The sequence below is a fragment of the Camelus bactrianus genome, chromosome 34, assembly GCF_048773025.1.
Source record: "Camelus bactrianus isolate YW-2024 breed Bactrian camel chromosome 34, ASM4877302v1, whole genome shotgun sequence".
NCBI classification, from domain to species: domain Eukaryota; kingdom Metazoa; phylum Chordata; class Mammalia; order Artiodactyla; family Camelidae; genus Camelus; species Camelus bactrianus.
The window spans coordinates 2461527-2481238 of record NC_133572.1 but is presented as its reverse complement, the minus strand read 5'-3'; the positions used below and the strand labels follow the sequence as shown (position 1 = coordinate 2481238).

Below are 19712 nucleotides of genomic sequence, written 5' to 3'. Positions count from 1 at the left end.
TATATTTCAATAAAACTACTTCAAAAATTTTAATTACAAATAAAAATTTCAGGCACCCGGAAACAGGTGATCCTCCCTAACTTCACAGGGAACCCATCTCCCCGCAGGGCAGGCAGATGGAGAAACTGAGGTCAGAAAATCTGTCCCTCCGGGCCACCAGCAGACTGAGGACGAACGCCCGGCTTTGAGTCCTGGCTCAGCCACAGGCCAGCGGCACAGTGCCCGGCAGAGAAGATGCTCGGCCAGTGGGGGCTGCACTCCCAGGGCGGGCGGGCCTCCTGCACACGGTGGCACGTCCTCTGCAGTGAGCGTCAGACAGCCGCTGGGACGCCCCTGCCCGCAGCTGGCTGAGTGCCTCACTCACACGCCAGAGACGACCCCCAGGCCACAGAGACGGAGCCCCCACCCAGCCCCACAACCATGTCCCCGCCTGCTACAGGGTTCAGGCTCTGTCCCCAGACGAGCCATCCCGGCCCAGGGCACGGGGCCCACAGGAGCCAGACCCAAGTGTCCAGGTCTGTCATACTCTTCGAGTCATGCCTCTCCCCTCCCCTCCAGCGGAGACGTGGCCTCCTCTCCCGTACTGGCTCATCTCAGACCATTGATGCTGACCAGGCCCGCAGTGCTGGTCAGAGGCAGTGCCGGCAGTGGAGGACCCCCGCGTGGGAGTGGAGCACTGGGTTTCTCCGGGGCTTGGCGCCAAGGCGAGCAGACAGCTTCCTTCCTGCCTCCTGACTTCCTGCAGGGGCCAGCCTGGCCATCCTACTGCCTGCAGACGGACTCTCACCCAGGCCTGATACAGGCACAGGGAACCAGCCGCCGTGGTTTCCTCCACTCCTGTGATCACAGTAACACTAATGAACGTCTGTGGGGCACTGACAGAACAAGTAAGCTTGATTTGCATTCACACTTTCTTTTTTTTTTAAATTTTATTTAGTGTTCATTAATTTAATTGCGTGAATATTTGCAGTGCTTCTATTTTAACGGAGAGACTGGGGATTGAACTCAGGACCTCACGCAGGCCAAGCACGTGCTCTACACTGAGCTGCACCCTTCCCACCGCACTCACACTCTCAGTCCTCACGCAGCTCACGCAGATGGTACCATCACCTTCATCCTATCGGCAGGGAAATCAGGGCACAGAGAGGTTCAGACACTTGTTCAGGGCCACAGGCCAGCAAGTGGCCGACATTTAGATCCAGGCAGACTGGTTCCAGAGCCCGCCTCTTAGATACCACAGGGTCACTTCTCTGAGTCAACATGGCATCGAGGGCCATCTCTCTCAGAAGCAGCGGAGGGACCCGGTGCCCCCAGAGGTCCTGTCTAGCCTAAGCGAGAAGAAACTGAGGCCCTGAGAGGGGAAGTGACTTATTCAAAGTCACACGCTTTCCTGGGGTCATGGGAACATCCGTTTCTAAGGCCACACCCAGGGCTTCACAATGGTTGCTTTTCCCCACAGATGCCTCCCCTGGCTGGGCTGGGGGTCTCCTCTGCCAGAGACCATTCTGCTCCGCCCCTCTGGACCAGTCCCCCCGATTCCCTGGGTCTCTGCATGGAGTAGGTCCTCAGCGATGTCTCACTGGCCTCTCCCCTGACCCCAGCCCAGGTCCGGGAGGAAAAGCCAACTATGTGGACCAAGAGCCTGCCCACCTGTCTTCACTCTCTCCTGACAGCGGTACGCAGGGCCCTGGATGACAGACACCAGGAGGCCCACAGAGCCTGGGGGAGAAGCAGAGCGCAGGGAGTGCAGCCCCGGCGAAGGCAGCAAGTGAAGCGCCAGCAGGAAGAGACCAGGAGGAAACCCGGGTGAGTCAGTGGGGAGGCACGAGGCCCGCACCCGGTCCCAGCTCCGCCACTCGCTGCCTCGCCGCAGGCCTCCGCCCCTCCGGTGGCTGAGATCACGGGCTGGGGAAGCAGGGGCCAGTGGGGCAGCTGGGCATTGCAGCGTGGCAGGTGGCCTTGGCTTGGGTGGGGCTGGAAAGGACACCCCAGACTGCGGCCCATCTGTCAGAGGACATGTGTCCAACAGCACCCAGCTCACAGCCACGGCCCCACCCCACCATGGGCAAGGACGGCCCATGGCACAAAGGACTGAAGGTGGGACACGCCACACCGAGTGACCCCCACTTTGCACGAACCCCACACCCAGATCACGCATGTCCTTCCAGCCACCCCGGGCTGTCCCCCAGTCACACAGGAGCAGGAAAATTATTGTCCTATCTGCAAAATCCTCTGGGACAGGCCTTCAGTGTCTCATTTCCTCCCTGTACCAGCCTCCCCCCAGGCTGTAAACATGTTAAATGTTTCTTCCACTTACTAAGAGTCAGCAAAGACAGTTGTTACGTCTACTAGAGTTGATAAGGTCCTGTAAGAACTAAGGCTGTTCATTTTTCAAAGTTGTAAAGGGCGTGAGCTTCCCCACCAAGAGACAGATCTGCCCAGGTAGGATCTTTGCTGTGGGAGAGAGCCCTGTGCAGGAGCGCAGCTCACCCCTCAGGCTGGGGCCCCGCCCTGATGCCCACAGCCTGGCCTGGGGGCCTCTCTGGCTGGGATCAGCTGGGACTATAAACACCTGCAGCTGGAGGCAGAGGCTATTTGTGGAGAAGAAACTTTTTCAGGCCTGACATCCAAGCTGTTACCACCATTGTCCCTGGAGGGCTCTGAGGCTTCTGGTGAAATCCTGCCCCGGCTTCAAGGCCCCCGGCTTCCGGGGCCCCGCCCAGCTGGGCGTGCCCCACCCAGGTGGGCGTGCCCCCTCTCACCTCCAAGCTTGGTGCACAGGGTATGTGCCTTCCTGGGCTCAATTCATTTGAGCTCCTTGAGGGCAGGGAAGATGTCCCCTCCAGTTCTGCAGCATGCACCCCACCCCAACTCTTCCCTGGGCGCCTCTCATCCCAGCAGCTGCGCTGAAAATAGTGTCTTCTTCCAACAAGCACCGAAAAACTACTGAACATCACTAACCTTCGGGAAATGCAAATCCAACCATGAGATACCACCTCACACCCACTAGAATGGTTACTGAAAAAAAAAAAAAAGGAAAGTAACAAATGTTGGAGAGGATGTGAAGAAACTGAAACACTTGTATGTTGCTGGCAGACTGTAAAACGGTGCAGCCACTTGTGGGAGATAGCCTGGCAGTTCTTTAAAAAGTTAAAAAGAGTCATATGATCCAACAATTCCACTTGCATTGACGGCAGGGACGGGCACTTGCACACACGTGTTCTAGCAGCATTGTTCACAACAGCCAAAAGGTGGAAACGCCCACATGTACATCATAGATAAATGGATCCACAAAACATGGTCTATGTATACAGTGGAATATTATTCAGCTATAAAAAAAGAAGAAAGTCCTGACACCCGCTACAACACGGATGAACCTTGAAGACACTGCTAAGAGAAATAATCCAGACACAGAAAGGCGTGTGTTGTAAGATTCCACTGCTGTGATACGTACTTAGAACAGGCAAATTCATAAAGACAGGGAGCAGACTAGAGGTCCCCAGGGCCTGGTGCGGGGGGGACGGGAGTTATGTTTAATGGGTACAGAGTTTCTGCAGGGAAGAGCGAGAAAGCTCTGGAGACGGAAGGAGGTGATGGCAGCCCAGCCGTGTGAATGGACTTACTGCCACTGACCTGGACACTTCCAAATGGTCACAGTGGGAAATTTTATGTTGTGCATATTTCCCCACAGTAAAGTAATAAATAAGTAAAACAAAAAACTCCCCAAAGGTAAGAGTCATATTATTATCCTCATTTTTCATGGGGAAACTGAAGCTGAGAAGAGGTGATCCACCAGCCAAGGTCACACTGGCCGCTGGACAGAGAGCAGGTCGAACAGAGGCTCACACCATCAGGCCTCTGGAAGCAGGAAGCCAGGTTCCAGGCCACAAGAGGGAGAAGCAGAGCCCAGCAGCGGAGGACCCAAGGGTCGCAGCGGGGAAGCGGGGCAGGAGGAGCCAGGATGAGGCTCCCTGACCTGCCCCATTGTCCCAGTGACCAGAGGCCTGACCTGGCTGCAGCCTCTGCTCTGCCTCTCGTCAGCTGACTGACTTGCCTCCGACGGTCCCTCATCCCTGCACTCTGCCCAGATCCCCAAGGCGACCCCCGATCCCCCAGGCAAAGCTCCGCTTCTGCGCCAAGCCTCACTCTCCTTGCAGCCCCGCCAAAGCCAGCTCAAGTTCCACCTCTTTCCAGAAAGCCTCCAAGATGACCCAGCCCTCGGCTGCCTGGCCAGAGACGACCTAAGTGCCATCTGTGACTTTCCAAAGACGTCCTCCCGCCTCTCCCTCAACCACGAGGCCGGAGAGAACAGAGACAAGGCCCCCAGCCAGGCCTGGGTCAGAGCGGCAGGTGCTTGATGGGAACTGACGGACAGCTAACAGGCCACGAGGCCCCAGGAGATGAGGGGGCAAGGACAGGAGAGGCACAGAGACTTGGGAGACCCAAGAGCAACTCCAGGAGGGCAAGGGGCCCGGCAGGCGGGCAGAGGGGAAGGAAGGAAGGCCTGGAGCAAGCCAGAGCCGGCCTGGCCACCTGCACCCGGAGGGATAGCGGGCCAGCCAGGGCCAGCCGGGAGAAGCTGTCCCACGCTCACCTCCCATCACCTGCCCACGGGGCTAGAGCAAGGCTGGACAAGGAGGTCAGAGCAACCAGCGTGGCAGTGCCAGGGAGAGGGTCACACCGTGACAGGGCGAAACTGGAGGCTGCCATGGGCCGGAGAGGGCTGGCATCCCTGGTCCACGGGCGTGGGAGGCTCGGCGCCAGTCTGTCCTGCACCCACATGGCACCTGCATGTCTGCCTGGCCCTGGTCGGGGCACCCTGCTTGGGGTGTGCGGGGGCAGGCTGGGGGCCGGCCTGACCCTGTCCTCAGTGTCTCCAGGTCTCACATCCTCCTTGGACAGTCTGCTCTTCTTCCTGCCTGAGGCCAGCTGCCCCGTCGGGTGGGCCCACCTGGAAATCAGCTGAGGTCTCCAGATGTGGGGCGTGGGAGAGTAAAGACCAGGGCTCTGAGGGCTGAGGATGGGCTGGGGCTCCAAGGACTGCCCGAGCGGGTCCTCAAGGGAGAAGGAGGAGATGGTGGGGGCGGGGGAGCAGCCTGCGGGAGACGAGGTCTGAGTCAGCTTGGCGGCTGGTCCTGTCCTGTGTCTGCCCCCTCAGCCCATCCCACACATGGGGCTGAGCTCAGAGCTATATATACCCCCCAGCTGGGCCACTCCGCTCTGCCTGGAGCCCCTGTCACCTCCCTGCGAGGCCCTGCCTTGGCTCAGCCCCCGGGCCTGTAAGACAAGATGGGGACGGGGGTGGGCCTGCATCTGGGCCCCAGAAGGATGTGTACCATGGGGGACAGGTGCCGAGGGGGCTGGGCCAGTCACCAGACTCCGCAGAACAGCCTCCATCCTCCTGCCCAGAGCCTGACCCACCTGAGCCGGGGCCAAGCGGGAGGCAGGGCTGGCTTCGCGGAGGGCCACTCAGGGTGACAGGTGACGGCGCACACTGAGCCCCACTCTCCCACCTGAGTGGCTCTGGGAAAAGCTCTCGGTGTCTCTGAGCTTCTCTTTGCAACTGCAGAGGCTGTAGCCTCCCTGCTCTCCCGCAGAGAGACAGGAGCCCATCACCAAGAGGCTCGCAGCCTCAGGCCCTCTCCTCTCTTCCTCCTCCGCTGTGGTCCCCCAACCCCGGGCCCTCCTCGTCCCTCAGCACGGGGGAAGGAGAGCCACAAAGGACACCGGCAAGGCCAGGACAGTTCGCCAAACACCATTTCTTCCCACTTCCCCCACCCATGGCTCCTCTCCTGCCGCACGGAATTCCAACCCAGGGCCTGGAGGTGCTGGAAGTCACAGCCTTGCCTTTTCCAAACCCTGGTCCAGTCGCAAGCATCAGGTAACCAAGGATAAAGCCTCTTAACTCCGATACCTTTCTGTGTGAATATGGATAGAAATATTCACACCCTTAACGACTAAAAAAACTGAAGCATCCACCCAAATAAATGTCCATCAGCTGGGTGAGCAGATAAACCCCATGGGGTATCCATCCACACAACGGAATGTGATTCAGTCCTAAAGAGGAAGGAAGGTCTGACACCTGCTACGACGTGCAGGAACCGTGAGGACGTGATGCCCAGGAAAACAAGCCAGTCGCAAAAGGACGCGTACCGTGCGGCTGCACTTCTGTGAGGTCCCTGGAGGAGTCATAGCCGTAGAGACGGAAAGTGTTTGGTGGGGACCAGGGGCTGGGGGAGGGGCAGGTGGGAGTTAGTGTTCAATGGGGACAGAGTTTCCGTTTGGGAGGATGAGAAAGTTCTAGAGACGGATGGTGGTGATGGTTGAACAACAATGTGACTGCACTTAAGGCCACTGGGTTGTATACTTGAAAGTGGCTAACACGGTATATTTTATGTTCTGAATTTTTTGCCACCACGTACAAAGGAACAGCTCTGAATCCACGATCTGGCCCACGGTGGCCCTCCGTGCTCTGTCCCTTCCGGACCTGGGATCCCCTTACCTCCCTCCCTGTGCCAACACCTCTTGCACACCTGTGTTTGCCAGACCATTTGTCCCTTTTAAGCAGGAAGATGAATCCTGAGAGGTGTCTGGGCACCAATCACGGCCCCACCCAGGGACCCTGACAGCTCTCCAGCCACACCCCCGCGCCTCCTCACCCTCACGTGTCCCCCTGTGACCTACACCCACCCCGCCTCCCAAGCAGTGGGAAGAGCCCAGGACCCGGAGCTCCTCCCTCCCCAGCTCCACGGGGATAACCTACGTCAAGCAGTCCCAGCCCAGCACCGGCAGGTACACGGCAGCTGTCTCCTCCGTGAGGCTTCCACGGGGACCCAAAGTCAGAAGCAACCATTAGAACCGGAAGTGGTTAGAGGGCGGCACGGGGGCCGACCTGGGGTGTGGAGGCCGCAGAAGTGGGGTCCCAGCAGAGTCATGGCGGCGGGGCTGGCAAGTCACCTGGTGACTGAGAGCAGACCTGGGGTCCGGCTCAAAAGGACTTTGCTTCTCCAACAAGAGAAAGGACCCTCTGGCCTTGTAGGGACGGGGTCGCTAAAGGACGAAGTAGGCGCTCCACCCTGGGCCGGTGACAAAGCAGATCTGAGTTTAGTCAGTTGAGCTGAGCCGCACAGTGTCCCCCAACATTCACGTCCACCCGGACCCTCAGAATGTGGCCTTGTTTGGAAACAGGCCACATTCACAGACGTCATGAGTTAAGATGAGGTCGTGCTGGATTGAGGTGGGCCCAAAATCCCAGTGACTGGCTCCCTATAAGGGAAGAGGGCCCAGAGACACGCAGAGAGGACGGCCATGTGACAACAGGAGCAGAGCCGGGAGGCACGCAGCCGCAAGCTAAGGACACCGAGGGCTGCCAGCTGCCACCAGAATCTGGGAGGCACAGAACACACCCTCCTCAGAGTCCCTGAGACGAGCCAGCCCTACAGACCCCTCAGGTTCAGGCTTCCACCTTGGGACCCGCGAGATGGTACATTTTTCCGGCATCGAGGCGCACCCTGGACGTGCAGTGATTTCTCACAGCAGTCCGAGGAGGTGAGTATCGTCGGCCCCCATGGGCCCTCACACAGTGGCCTCCAAACGGCTGACAAAGTATCTGTGCCGGGGGAGGGGAGGCCGGGGAGGGGGGCGCCGGTGGGGTGCACCTGTGAGGGGGGGTCTGAACGGAAGACCCGCGGGGTGGGAACCTGGCCTGGGGCCATCTCTTGGGAGCAGGGTGAGACCCTCTGTTGTCAGCGGTTCCTGACAGTCACGGAGACGCCCCCCGGCTCCTGCCCAAGATGGCTGTTTCAAGCTGGGGGTCCTGGGGAACTTTGCAGTGGCAATGAAAGACGCCCGGGCCTTCCATCGGCTGCTCAGGGTTTGTGTTTCTTCCTCAGATGCTCTCTTCCGTCCAAAAGTCAACACAGCCCCAGGCAGACCGCCTGGTCCTCTCACGGGACTGCTGGACACGCCGTCTCTGTCTGTCGCGCATCGCTGGCCTTCCCTGATCGCTCTCGGCTGGAGGGGACTCTGCCGTCTGCCTTGTGTGCCGGTGCATGTGTGCCCACCCCCACCGCACTGGGGTAGGGAGTAGACCTGCCCTTACCTGGCACTCAGAAGCCTTACGAGCGAGGGAGTGAGGGAACGAGCCAGGACCACCTTCCTAACTGCCCTTCACACAAAGGGGGAAGCTGGGAGAAGACCAGGAATTTGCCTGGGAGGTGGCTGGTGGGATTTTCCCAGTCTGCCCTGGGGGGATGTTCTGTTTTTCCAGGTCTTGCACCACCACCTTCTCACCACCCTCCCCGCCCACCCATCCCCTGGGAGCCCAAGAAAGAGTTCAGGAGTGTCCACCTGGGAGAAGCCCCAAGAGGCCACCCACCCACCACCACCTGGAGGGGACTGCGCGGCTATGCAGGGGCTGTTTTCAGGGCTGCACCATGAGTTGGGGGGCCTGCTGCCCAGGCCCAGCAGACTCCTTACCGTACATCTTGCCCTCGTCCGACAGGATGATCTTGCGCCGACCGCAGGGCGGGTAGATGGCCAGGGCCTCCTGGAAGCTCTGCTCGATGTCAGGGCTCCACACGCCCTCCGCGTCATTGTCGATGGGCTTGTCCAGAGCCTGGCTGCCCCCAGAGACGTTGCTCCCCTCGGGGGAGTTGGGAGAGCTCCACTCGTTGGAGGTAATGGTGCCGGCCTTGCCCTCCAAGGCTCCGCTTGGAGGAGCGCCCGTTGGACCTGTTTGGGCAGAAGCCATGGCATTGGTGGACAGCTGTGTGGACGGGGGACCCCGGGAGTGCCACCCCCAGGACCAGGTGCCCAGAGGGAAAGGCCAGCGATCCCAGGGGACAGAGAGTGAGGTGGAAGGTCTAGGGGGTCGAGGGCAGGTCATGTCCCCCACCCCTGCAGCCCTCAACTTCTCACCCTGTCAAAGGAGCTCAGTGACCAAGAACTCTCTGACCATGACCCTAAGAACCCAGATGGGCTGAGAAGTCAGAGACAAGGACCAAGTGCAGGGATGGTCCACATTAAGCCAAAGAGGGGCCGAAGGATGCAGCATACTGGGCACTGCTGCTGGAGCACAAAGCGGTGCGACCACTAGGGAAACAGTATGGAGGCCCCTCAGAAAATCAAAACTAGAAGTACCCTGTGACCCAGCAGTTCTCCTTCTGGGTACACACCCGAAAGAACTGAAAGCAGGGTCTCAAAGAGACACTTGTGCACCCACGTTCACAGCAGCACGATCCACAACGGCCAGGAGCGGGGAGCAGCCCAGGTGTCCATGGACGGACGGCGAATAAACCAAACGTGGTGCCACATGCAGTGGGGTACGAGCTTGAAAAAGGAAGACAGTTCTGACCCACGCCACAGCACGGATGAACCTGAGGACATTAGCCTAAGTGACAGTCACAGAAGACAGTCACAGAAGACAAATGCTGTGTGCCTCCACGTGTATGACGTACTAAGAGTCGCCGACGTCACAGAGACAGACCGTGGAATGGCGGTTACCAGGGGCAGGGCAGGAGCAGGCGCGAGGCGCTGTTTAATGGGTATGGAGCTTGGCTTCTGCAAGACGGAAAGGTTCCGGAGATCTGCTGAACAACAGTGTGAATATACTTCTCACACTACTGAACTGTAAGCTCAAAAATGGCTAAGATGATAGACGGTGTGTGCTTTTTACCACAATCAAAAATTTAAATTAAAAGAAGCATGCAAAAACAAAACGCAGGCCACCAATTCTCCTAGTCCATCCCAGCTCGGGCTCTTTTTAGAGGAAGAGTCTAGCCCTGGCAGATTCTCACGTGTCGGGGCTACAGCAGGGCTGACCTCCTGGTACCTCCAGGTGACAATACAGCCCTGCCCTAGCCACCAGCATGTGACAAACCCAGCGACCTCTTGGCGCCAACTGTCCAAGCTGTGAATTTCTGGGCATGATTCTCAGGGGTTTGGGAAGGACGACATCCCAGTCATTTTAAGGCAGTTTTTGAGTTACGAGCACCAGATGGGAACCATTTATCTCCCAAGGCCCTCCCCGAGATCCCGGCAGCCCTGCTCTCCCGGCAACCAAGCACATCTGCAAGGGAGGACCTCTCCCCATCACACACGTCACCCCTTTTCTTCTCCCCCATTGGCCAGGAGGAACAGTGTGGTCCAGCAGCCCAAACCCAGGGCTAGGAGTCTAAATACCCACTTCCATCCAGGGCTCTTGGAGATAAGACCTTCCCAGAGCGCTCCTCACCCTCTCCCCCTTCCCCAGGCCTGTGAGAGGCACACCATTGCTCACAGATGGGTGGGTATGAGAGTGAGTGTGGTCAAGTTCACGGTGGACGAGAGGATGTCGAGTGGGGGCCAGCACATCCTGGGAGGGTGTGGAGGTTCTAAGGAGCTGAGCCTGGGTGCTGGCACAGACGTGAGGGTGGAAGGAGGTTAGAACCACTGAAATTCAAAGCAGGAACCCTTGAGGAAACCAATCCCCTCAGCTTGCTGATGAGGGCACAGACCAGAAAGGCCTAGGGACATGCCTGAGGTCACGCAGCAGATCAGGACTACAGCTGGGTGTCCACCCTCCAGGGTCCCGCATCTTCTAGCAAAACAAGTGTGACTTCCTTTCTGTGGCTCTTAAAATAAATTTCCCTCAAAGCGTGTCTGAGGGGGTCACCTGATCTGGAAGAAACTAGCTTATTCTCCACCAGAAATTCTGGTCTTGATCCTACTGTGAACGTCGGAACATTTTTCTGTACCGTCTGAAACAAACTTCTGTCAAGAGTTCCTAACTTTAATTCCTGGCAATATGGTAGAAAAGAAGATTTTTAAAACTCTCATTCTATAAAAGAAATTTAGAAACAATAAAATTAAACATAAGAAATACACTTTTAAATGTGTAGCTGAAAAAAAAAAATGCATAGTAAAGTAAAAAAGCAAAGAGGCCCCCAAACGAGAGAATTCTAAGCTTTAGCAATTACCCAACGCGCTGTCACGACAGCTCCAGGACGGAGGGGGCGACGCCGGTCTTAGTAACGAGGCCTCTGGGTTTTAGCAGCCACCCACATGAGACCTTACACCTGAGAGACACCGGGGGTCGGAACTGAGGACAATACCTCAGTCCTCAGAGGAAAGGTAGACTATTGACAAAGTATGACAAGGAAGATTTGGCCTACACCCTAGGTATAAAAAAGAATTGTCTCTCCTAAGAATCTGTAGCCAAGGACCTGCCCTTAAGTGGATTTGAGATTTGAGTTTTCTATTACTCAAGAGCCAAGGCTGAAAATCTCTGAAAAGACAGCCTTAACGCAGACTGCGGAGATCAAAATCCTCACTAAAGGATCTCAAAACCCAAAATGACAACATTTAAGTGAAAATAATCCACCATGATCAAGATTTAATGGGATTGGATCCCCAAGAACTATGATAATTGAACAATCTGGTAAAAACTATTACATAATTGTATTTAAAATGATTATTGACTTAAACAAGGAATTGGAAAGATGAGAATTAGACACTACCAAAAAATACAAAGCAGACTGGAAGAAGAACCAAATGAAATATTTAGAAATAAACATTTTAGTCACTGAAGTTAAAAACTCAATGTGGTAGCTCACAGTGAAAAAAAAAATGTGGCAATGAATATACGTATGTTCAGGTATAACTGAAAAACTGTGCTCTACACTGGAATTCGACACAACATTGTAAGATGGCTATAACTCAATAAAAAAAAAGTTAAAAAAAAAAAAACCCAATGGTTGAGAATAACAGCAATTAGACACAGCTAGAGAAAGAATTAATAACCTGGAAGATTATCTCAGGATAGTTCATAAATGCTTTAAAAAAAAATGCAAATAAAGAGCAAGAGCACAATAAGGCAGTTCAACATACCTTCAACTGACATTTGAGAAAGAGAGAACATAGAAAATGAAGCAGAACAACAATCTAAAAAATAATGGCAGGGAATTCCCCAGGATTAAGGAAACACACGAACCCTCTGATTCAGGAACCATACCGAATCCTAACCAAGATAAATTCACATAAAATAAACCCATATTATAGAGACACTGAAGAATACCAAAGACAGAGAGTCCACCTTAAAGAGCAGATTACTGACAAGGGAAGGACTATCACACTGACTGTGTACATTGACGATGAACTTCTCAACGAGCAGATCCAAGACAACACCTCCAAATTACAGAGAGAAGAGCAACTGTCAGCCTCAAATTAGACACCCAACCTAAGTATCACTCAAGGATGAACATTAAACACCTGAAACTAACATTGTAAATCGACTACACTTCAGTAAAACATAAGAATAAAAAATAAATAAATGAAAACAATTTTTAATTAAAAACTTTTAATGAGATTCCGTAGAGAAAAAAAGAATGAACATTAAGTAAAATCATTTTCAGATAAAGATGGAGAGAATTCAGTAGTAACAGACCTTCACTGTGGGAGAAAAAAATAGTAAAGGAGGTATCTGAAAAAAAAAAGGGACCTGGTATGAAAAGGTACTACATACATGGAAGAGTAATGAAGCAAGGTGACTTGCTTGTTATTTGTAAAAGTAACAGTGAATCAGGGGTGAGGGGTGTAGCTCAGTTGGTAAAGCGTGTGCTGAGCATGCACAAGGTACTTGGTTCGATTCTCAGTACCTCCATTTGAAAAAGAAAAAAAAAAAAGAGTGAGTCTAAATACTAACTACATAAAAATAACAACGAAGACAACTAAATTTGGCTGTGCAATGCATACATACACACACATACACCCAGAAAAATCTGAACCGTAAGTTCAGAAGATGCATTTGATACAATTCAAGACCCATGCACAATAAAAACTCTTAGCAAACTACTGGAAACAAAAGGAACTGCCTTCATCTGACAAAAGGTTTTTTCCGAAAACTTACTGGGATATTATGATTTATAATAAGAAGTATGTATTTGGTCTTTGTCCCGTTTCTGGCATGAAGCTCCCAAAACCCTTAATAGACATAAAGGTGTCATTTTATATGGGAATGAGGTGCACCTGAGGATGGGGGCTGGTGGCCAGGAGAACCAACCAAATGATCAGAGGGAGGAACTTTCAGCCCCACCCACCCAAACTCTGGGGAGGGGAGGGGGTGGGAGGTTGAATTAATCACCAGTGACCCACGATTTAATCAATCATGCCCTTGTAATGAAGCCTCCATAACAACAGGAAAGGAGAAGGTTCTGAGAGCTTCTGAGCTGATGAACACGTGAAGATTTGGGGAGAAGCTCTGTGCCCTTTCCCCAGACCTCACCCTGTACATCTCTTCCATCTGGCTGTTCCTGAGTTACACCCTTTTACAGTAAACCAGTAATCCAATAAATGCAACGTTTCTCTGAGTCCTGTGAACCATTCCAGCAAATTAACTGAACCCAAGGAGGGGGTCACTGGGATCTCCGATCTGTGGCCGGTGATAACCTGAGCTTGCAGGGGGTGGGGGAGGTCTCGTGGGACTGAGCCCTCAACCTGTGGGGTCTCATGCTGTCTCCCAGGAGGTAAGGTTAGAACTGAGTTGAACTGTAGGATAGCCAGCTAGCGCTGAACACTTGCTGGTTGGTAAGGGGTTAAAAACTGGTGGAACTGGTGGCCAGGACTTTTAATAATTAAACACTAAAAGCATTGCATTTGAAGCCAGGAATAAGCTAAAGAATGCTCACTCTTAACACTTCCACTCACACTGCAATGGAAGTCCTGGCCAACACGGTAGAACAACAACAAGAAAAGAGATCCGAAGGTTAGAAGGGACGTCAAACTGTCACTATTCTGAGGAATTACGAGAGAAGACCAAAAAGATTCCATAAACAAATCATCAGGAAAACTTCTAAGAGAGCCCAGCAAATCAACGTTATCAATCAATTCCGTTCTTTTCTGCCAGCAATAAGATATTAGACAATCTAATTTTTAAAAATCCCCCATTTAGAAACCAAAGCCATAATTCATCCAGTAGTGATAAGTCTAACAAAGAATGAGATCTTTACAGAGAAGATGGTCATTGTTTTGAAAACGCCATACCTAAATACATGGACAGGAAAACAGTATCACAAGGAGGTTGAATCTCTCCAGGTAAGTCATAAATTCAGCAGAACTCAGAATAAAAATCCCACAAGGTTTTCCATGAAACCTAATAAGCTGATTCTCAACACACGTGGAAGCCCGAGGTGGTGCCCAAGTTGTCTGACTGACTGCTTTTCTCCCAGGGCTCTGCCTTCGATCAGACCCTTGCCATGCATGACCCCTCCTTTCTAAGCCCTGAACACACACCTCTTGGGGGACCCCCATCCATGGCTGACATCTCACTGTATGTCTCACTGATTCCCAAACCTGAACATCCTTCCTGAGTTCGGGCTCCCTAGCAACCACCCACTGGCCCTCAGACGTCTCCAAAGCTCTTCCAGCTCAACACCCTTCAGCTTGTGTCTGAATCCTGCTCCTCCTGTCTCTCAGGAAGGGACACCACCATCTACCCAAAGGCCAGAAGCCCAGCAGTGCATTTGGACTTTTCCCTCTTATCTCCCAAAAACAAAGAATGACCACATTCTGCACTCACCTGGAAGACTGGGCCAGCCCCATCCGGACTCCATAATCTTCCCACTGCAGACGACGTTTCTATAGCCCGACCCTGCCCACATGCTCCCTCCACTTAAAACATTTCAATGGCTTTCCCACGCTCTTAGATAAAAGGACACACTTCCTGATGGGATTTTATAGGACCCTTCATCCGCTGATTCCGGCTTTCTGGCCACACCTTCCATCCAACTGCACCATCCTCTGTACTCCCTCTTCCTTGCACCCAGCCTCACACCCAAACGCCATCCCAACATGCCACGCTCTTCCTCCGTGCCGGGAAGAGCTGCCTGTGACATTCCGCCTCAGCCCCCGCCCACTCCCACGCATCCTTAAGGTCCAGCCAAAATCTTTTATTTTTCATTTTAATTTTTGTTATTGAAGTATAGTTGATGTGCAATGTTGTGTTAGTTTCAGGTGTATAGTATAGTGATTCATTTATACAAATATATATTATTTTTCCATGTTCTTTTTTATTATAGGTTATTACGAGCTATTGAACATAGTTCCCTGTGCTATACAGTAGGTCCTGTTGTTTATCTGTTTTATATATAGTCGTGTGTATCTGCTAATCCGAAACTCCTAATTTATCCCTCCTTCCCACCTGGTTCCCCTTTGGTAACCAGAAGTTTGTTTTCTATGTCTGTGAGTGTATTTCTGACTTGTAAATAAGTTCATTTGTACCATTTTCTTTTCTAGATTCCACAAATAAGTGATATCATATGATTTTTGTCTTTGTCTTACTTCGCTTAATACTATAATCTCTAGGTCCATCCATATTGCTGCAAATGGCATTATTTCATTCTTTTTTATGGCTGAGTAGTATTCCATTGTAATATATACACCACTTCTTCTTTATCCAGTCATCTGTTGACGGACTTTTAGGTTGTTTCCATGTCTCCACTATTGTAAACAGTGCTGTTATGAACACTGGGGAGCATGTCTCTTTTTGAATTAGTTTTTTTCTGGATATATGCCCAGGAGTGGGATTGCTGGATCATACAGTAACTCTTTTTAGTTTTTTAAGGACTCTCCATACTACTGTCCATAGTGGCTGCACCAATTTACATTCTCACCAACAGCGCAGGAGGGTTCTTTTCTCTTCACACTCTCTCCAGCATTTATCATTTGTAGACTTTTTAATGATGGCCCTTCTGACTGATGTGAGGCGATACCTCATTGTACTTTTGATTTGCATTTCTCTAATAATTAGTGATGTTGAGCATCTTTTCATGTGCCTGTTGGCCATCTGGATGTCTTCGGAGAAATGTCTGTTTAGGTCTTCTGCTCATTTTTTGGTTGAATTGTTTGGGTTTTTTTTTTTTGATATGGAGCTCTATGAGCTGTTTGTATATTTTGGAAATTAATCCAGTGTTGGTTGCATCATTTGCAAATATTTTCTCCCCTTCTTCAGGTAGTCTTTTCATTTTATTTATGGTCCCTTTTGCTGTGCATGAGCTTTTTAGTTTAATTAGGTCCCATTTGCTCATTTTTTGCTTTTATTTCCATTACTCTAGGAGATGGATTGAAAAATATGTTGCTGTAATTTATGTCAAAGAGTGTTCTGCCTGTTTTCCTCTGGGAGTTTTATAGTATCCAGGCTTACGTTTGGGTCTTTAACGTACTTCGAGTTTATTTTTGTAAACGGTGTTAGAGAATGCTCTCATTTCATTCTTTCACATGGAGCCGTCCAGTTTTCCCAGCACCACTTATTGAAGAGACCTAACAGTAATTAATATTAGTTAATAATATTAATACCTAAGGCCTCCTGTGTCCTGGCTTTCCCTAGATTTTCTTCTGGGATCTGACACCAAAAACAGAAGGTGTCCTGGAGGCCAGAAAGTCAGATGAGAAGGAGGGCGGCCCAACTTCCCTGACGCCCCGTGGGCCCCCCCCGGGGGAGCCAGGGGCCGTGGTCCCTGGGCCCTTCCTCCAGCAGAGATGGGCTGGACCGGCGGGTGGGAGGAGCACCTCGGACTCCTGCAGAAGCTGGGCCCCGGTGCTGCCCCACGGGGAGGTTTGCTAAGGACCTGCACTCCCCGTTCGCGAGCCTGGGTCCATCCCAGGGAGAGCAGGGCAGCGGGTCACACAAGGTTCTGGGCCACGGAATTTGTTACCAAACTGGAGCTGCTCCCAGCCCACAGGTCTGGCTGCCTGGCCTCTCCCAGCCTCACAGCCCACGGCCCGGGCCTGGCAGCTGCTTCCTTCACCAGGCAAAGCCCCCACACAGCCTCTGCCCGCAGCTGGTTAGGGGGGAAGGGAGGGTCCCCGTGCTCCTTCCCCTCCTCCAGTGACCCTCTGGGGCCAGCCAGGATGAGAGCTGGAGGGGGACAGATGGCATCGTTAAGCCCAGGCCAGGTGACACGAGCAAAGGAACAAAAATAATCCCTGACTTGGCTCCCAGGGCCTGGCCCGGAGGCCTCCTGCCCTGCCCCCACCCCTCCACCCAAAAGGCCACCAGGTGGCCCACCCAAGGCAAACTCCAGGTCCAAACAGCCCTCAGCACCAACCTAGGGACCACAGACATCAGTGAGTCAGGACTTCCGAGAAGAATCGGGAACTTACCGGCTGTTACCAAGATCTTTTCGTGAGCTTGTCAAGAACACTTTCAGGACAGGAAGGGAGCCACGCTCCCCAGGTTATAAAGGGAGAAACCGAGGCTCAAGGAGGGTCAAAACCTTGCCCTGAGTGCAAATGCTAACTACTATACACAAAATAGATAAACAGATTTCTTCTGTAGAGCACAAGGAACTATATTCAATATCTTGTAATAACTTACAATGGAAAAAATATGAAAACAAATATATGTATGTATATGCATGACTGGGACATGATGCTGGACACCAGAAACTGACACATTGTAACTGACTGTACTTCAATTTAAAAAAAAAGAAGAGAACCTGCCCTGAGAAAGTGGCGACACCAGACCTCAGACCCTGCAGTCCAGTCTCCTGCCCATCCACGGTGCTGTCCTCAAGACACCCGTCTCCTGCTCTGAAAGACCACCCCCTCAGTAGCCCTCCATGGCCATCAGTGGACTCTAAGCTGCCTGACTCCCCCAGCGTCTAGAGCCCCCAACATGCCACTCAAACAGCGACAACACCTGGTCCTGTAAAAGTGAGCACACCTGTGCTCACCTGGTCCCCCCCACTGGCTGTGAGCTGCCTGAGAACGTGACTGCTTCTCATACATCCTTGTCCCCCACCTCTCCCAGCTCCGTGCTGGGGCTCTGGACAGCACACAGAATCCTTAAGGAGTCGATTCTTCCACAGATCCCCTTTCCCTGGTCAAGGACAACTCACTTCCTTTTATCACAGTATCTCTAACTCACTGGGGGTCAACACAGGTTGTGCCCTCCTCCCCACACTCCCTCCCCCAAACCGGAAGCGGTGGAGACCGACACTCAGAGAGTTTGTAAGACTTGCCTGATGCCATCCAGAAAGCGAGGGAGAGACAGTTGGGAGAGGGCCCGAGTCTCCCTCCCAATTACAAGGATAGAAATGGTTCTCTCCGTGCCCCTGAGAGCTTTGGGATCCAGGCTACAGGTTCCAGCCACACAGGACCCTCAGGATCTGTGGGCTCTGACGTTCCACCCGCAGACGCCGCACCTCACCACCTCCAGGGCTCACCCGTCCTTCATCTCAACGACTCCTGTAGCTGAGAACTGGGGAAGAAAAGGAACCTTGGGGTTTCCTTCCAGGAACCAATCCCAATCTTCCAGACGCATGAGTCTCAAATATAAAGATGTAGGAGATGGGGCGGGGTGGGGTGACTAAAGCAACCGGGGGGGGGGGGGCGGCGGGTCCCCTTCTGCCTCAATCTCTCCTTCAGGCGGCTGGGCTTGTCTGCAACGCCTGGTTATCAAGGCCAGCAGAGTCACGTCTCTGAACCCCAAGGGAACGTGGTTGTCACAGAACATCTCATTGGATGGAGTGTGGGTCTTTCCCATCCAATAGACCTCAAAGTGAGACAAAAATGGCTCTCCCCTCATCACCCGGCCATTCCCACCAGACTGGGCTCTGGAGACTGGACCCAACTGTACAAGGGCCACAAGGTGCCACACACATTGACGCAGGAGCACAAGGCAGAGGCCTCTGTGCAAACTGCCTGACCCTTCTGAGGGAGCGAGGGGTCATCTCTGGGCCTTCACTGCCCTGACCTCGTTCCTTAAATAAGAACAGGAGAGAGGGCAGGTAGGGCGCATGCTTAGCAGGCACAAGGTCCTGGGTTCAGTCCCCAGCCCCTCCATTTAAAATAAACAAAGCTAATTGCCACCACCCCCCAAAAAATTGTTTGTAAATAAGAAAATAAGAACGGGGGGGAAATCAGGAAGAGGGGACCCCAGCCTCCCCCCAGACTCGCCTGCCCCTCTCTCCAGCCCCCTGGTCTCCTCACCATCTCTGAGTTTACACAAGTTGTTTTCCAGCTGGGGGGTGGGGTCTCTGTACTCATTTAATTCCTGACACCAGTCCGTCCACAGACGTCTCCTGAGGGCGGAGGAAACGGGGCAGGTGGGTAAGACGGCACAAGTGCCGGCCTTAAGGTCTGAGGTCTGATGTGCAACAGTGACTACAGTTGCTGACACCGGACTGTATACCTGGAATCTGCTGAGAGAGGAGGACTTACACGTTCACATGCACATGTGCAAAGATAAATCTGTGAGGTGGCAGACATGCCGATAACCAGATGGAGGAAATCCGTTCACAGTGTGCATGACATCAGATCACCAGGTGTGCACTTTAAACGTCTTACACTTTTGTGCCATTTATGCCACAATAAAGTTGAGTTTTTATTTTTTAAAAACCATCTATTGAGTACCTGGTCTCCGACTAAACTCTGAAGAAATGGTTTCAGGCCTTCAGCGGCTGAGACTTTAGTTGGGAGCGGAGGCTGTCATGTGCTCTGAGGTGTGAGTGGCTTGGGGGCAGCGGGGACAAGGCCCACAGCCTGACACAAAGCTCCTCAGCCCCCCACCGGGCATGGCTCTGCCCTGAGGGCTCCCTGGCCCGGTCCACGAAGGCGCAGCCTGGACACTTGCTGGCACTCGGCCCTGTCAGTGGTCTTCTATCAGCCACTCTTTTTTTAGATGGTAGTTTGGTTGATTTACAATGTTGGGTTGGTTTCTGGGGCACAGCAGAGTG

General features: G+C 52.7%; 1 protein-coding gene across 1 annotated transcript in view; it reads right to left on the bottom strand.

The window, feature by feature from the left end:
- TEAD4 (TEA domain transcription factor 4) overlaps nucleotides 1-19712 on the bottom strand; it is a 50168-nt gene that overhangs the window by 24345 nt on the left and 6111 nt on the right. Inside the window, exon 2 of the mRNA XM_074357792.1 lies at nucleotides 8479-8733. Coding sequence (XP_074213893.1) covers nucleotides 8479-8485 — 7 coding nt within the window. The 5' untranslated portion in view covers nucleotides 8486-8733. The remainder of the gene's footprint in view (nucleotides 1-8478; nucleotides 8734-19712) is intronic.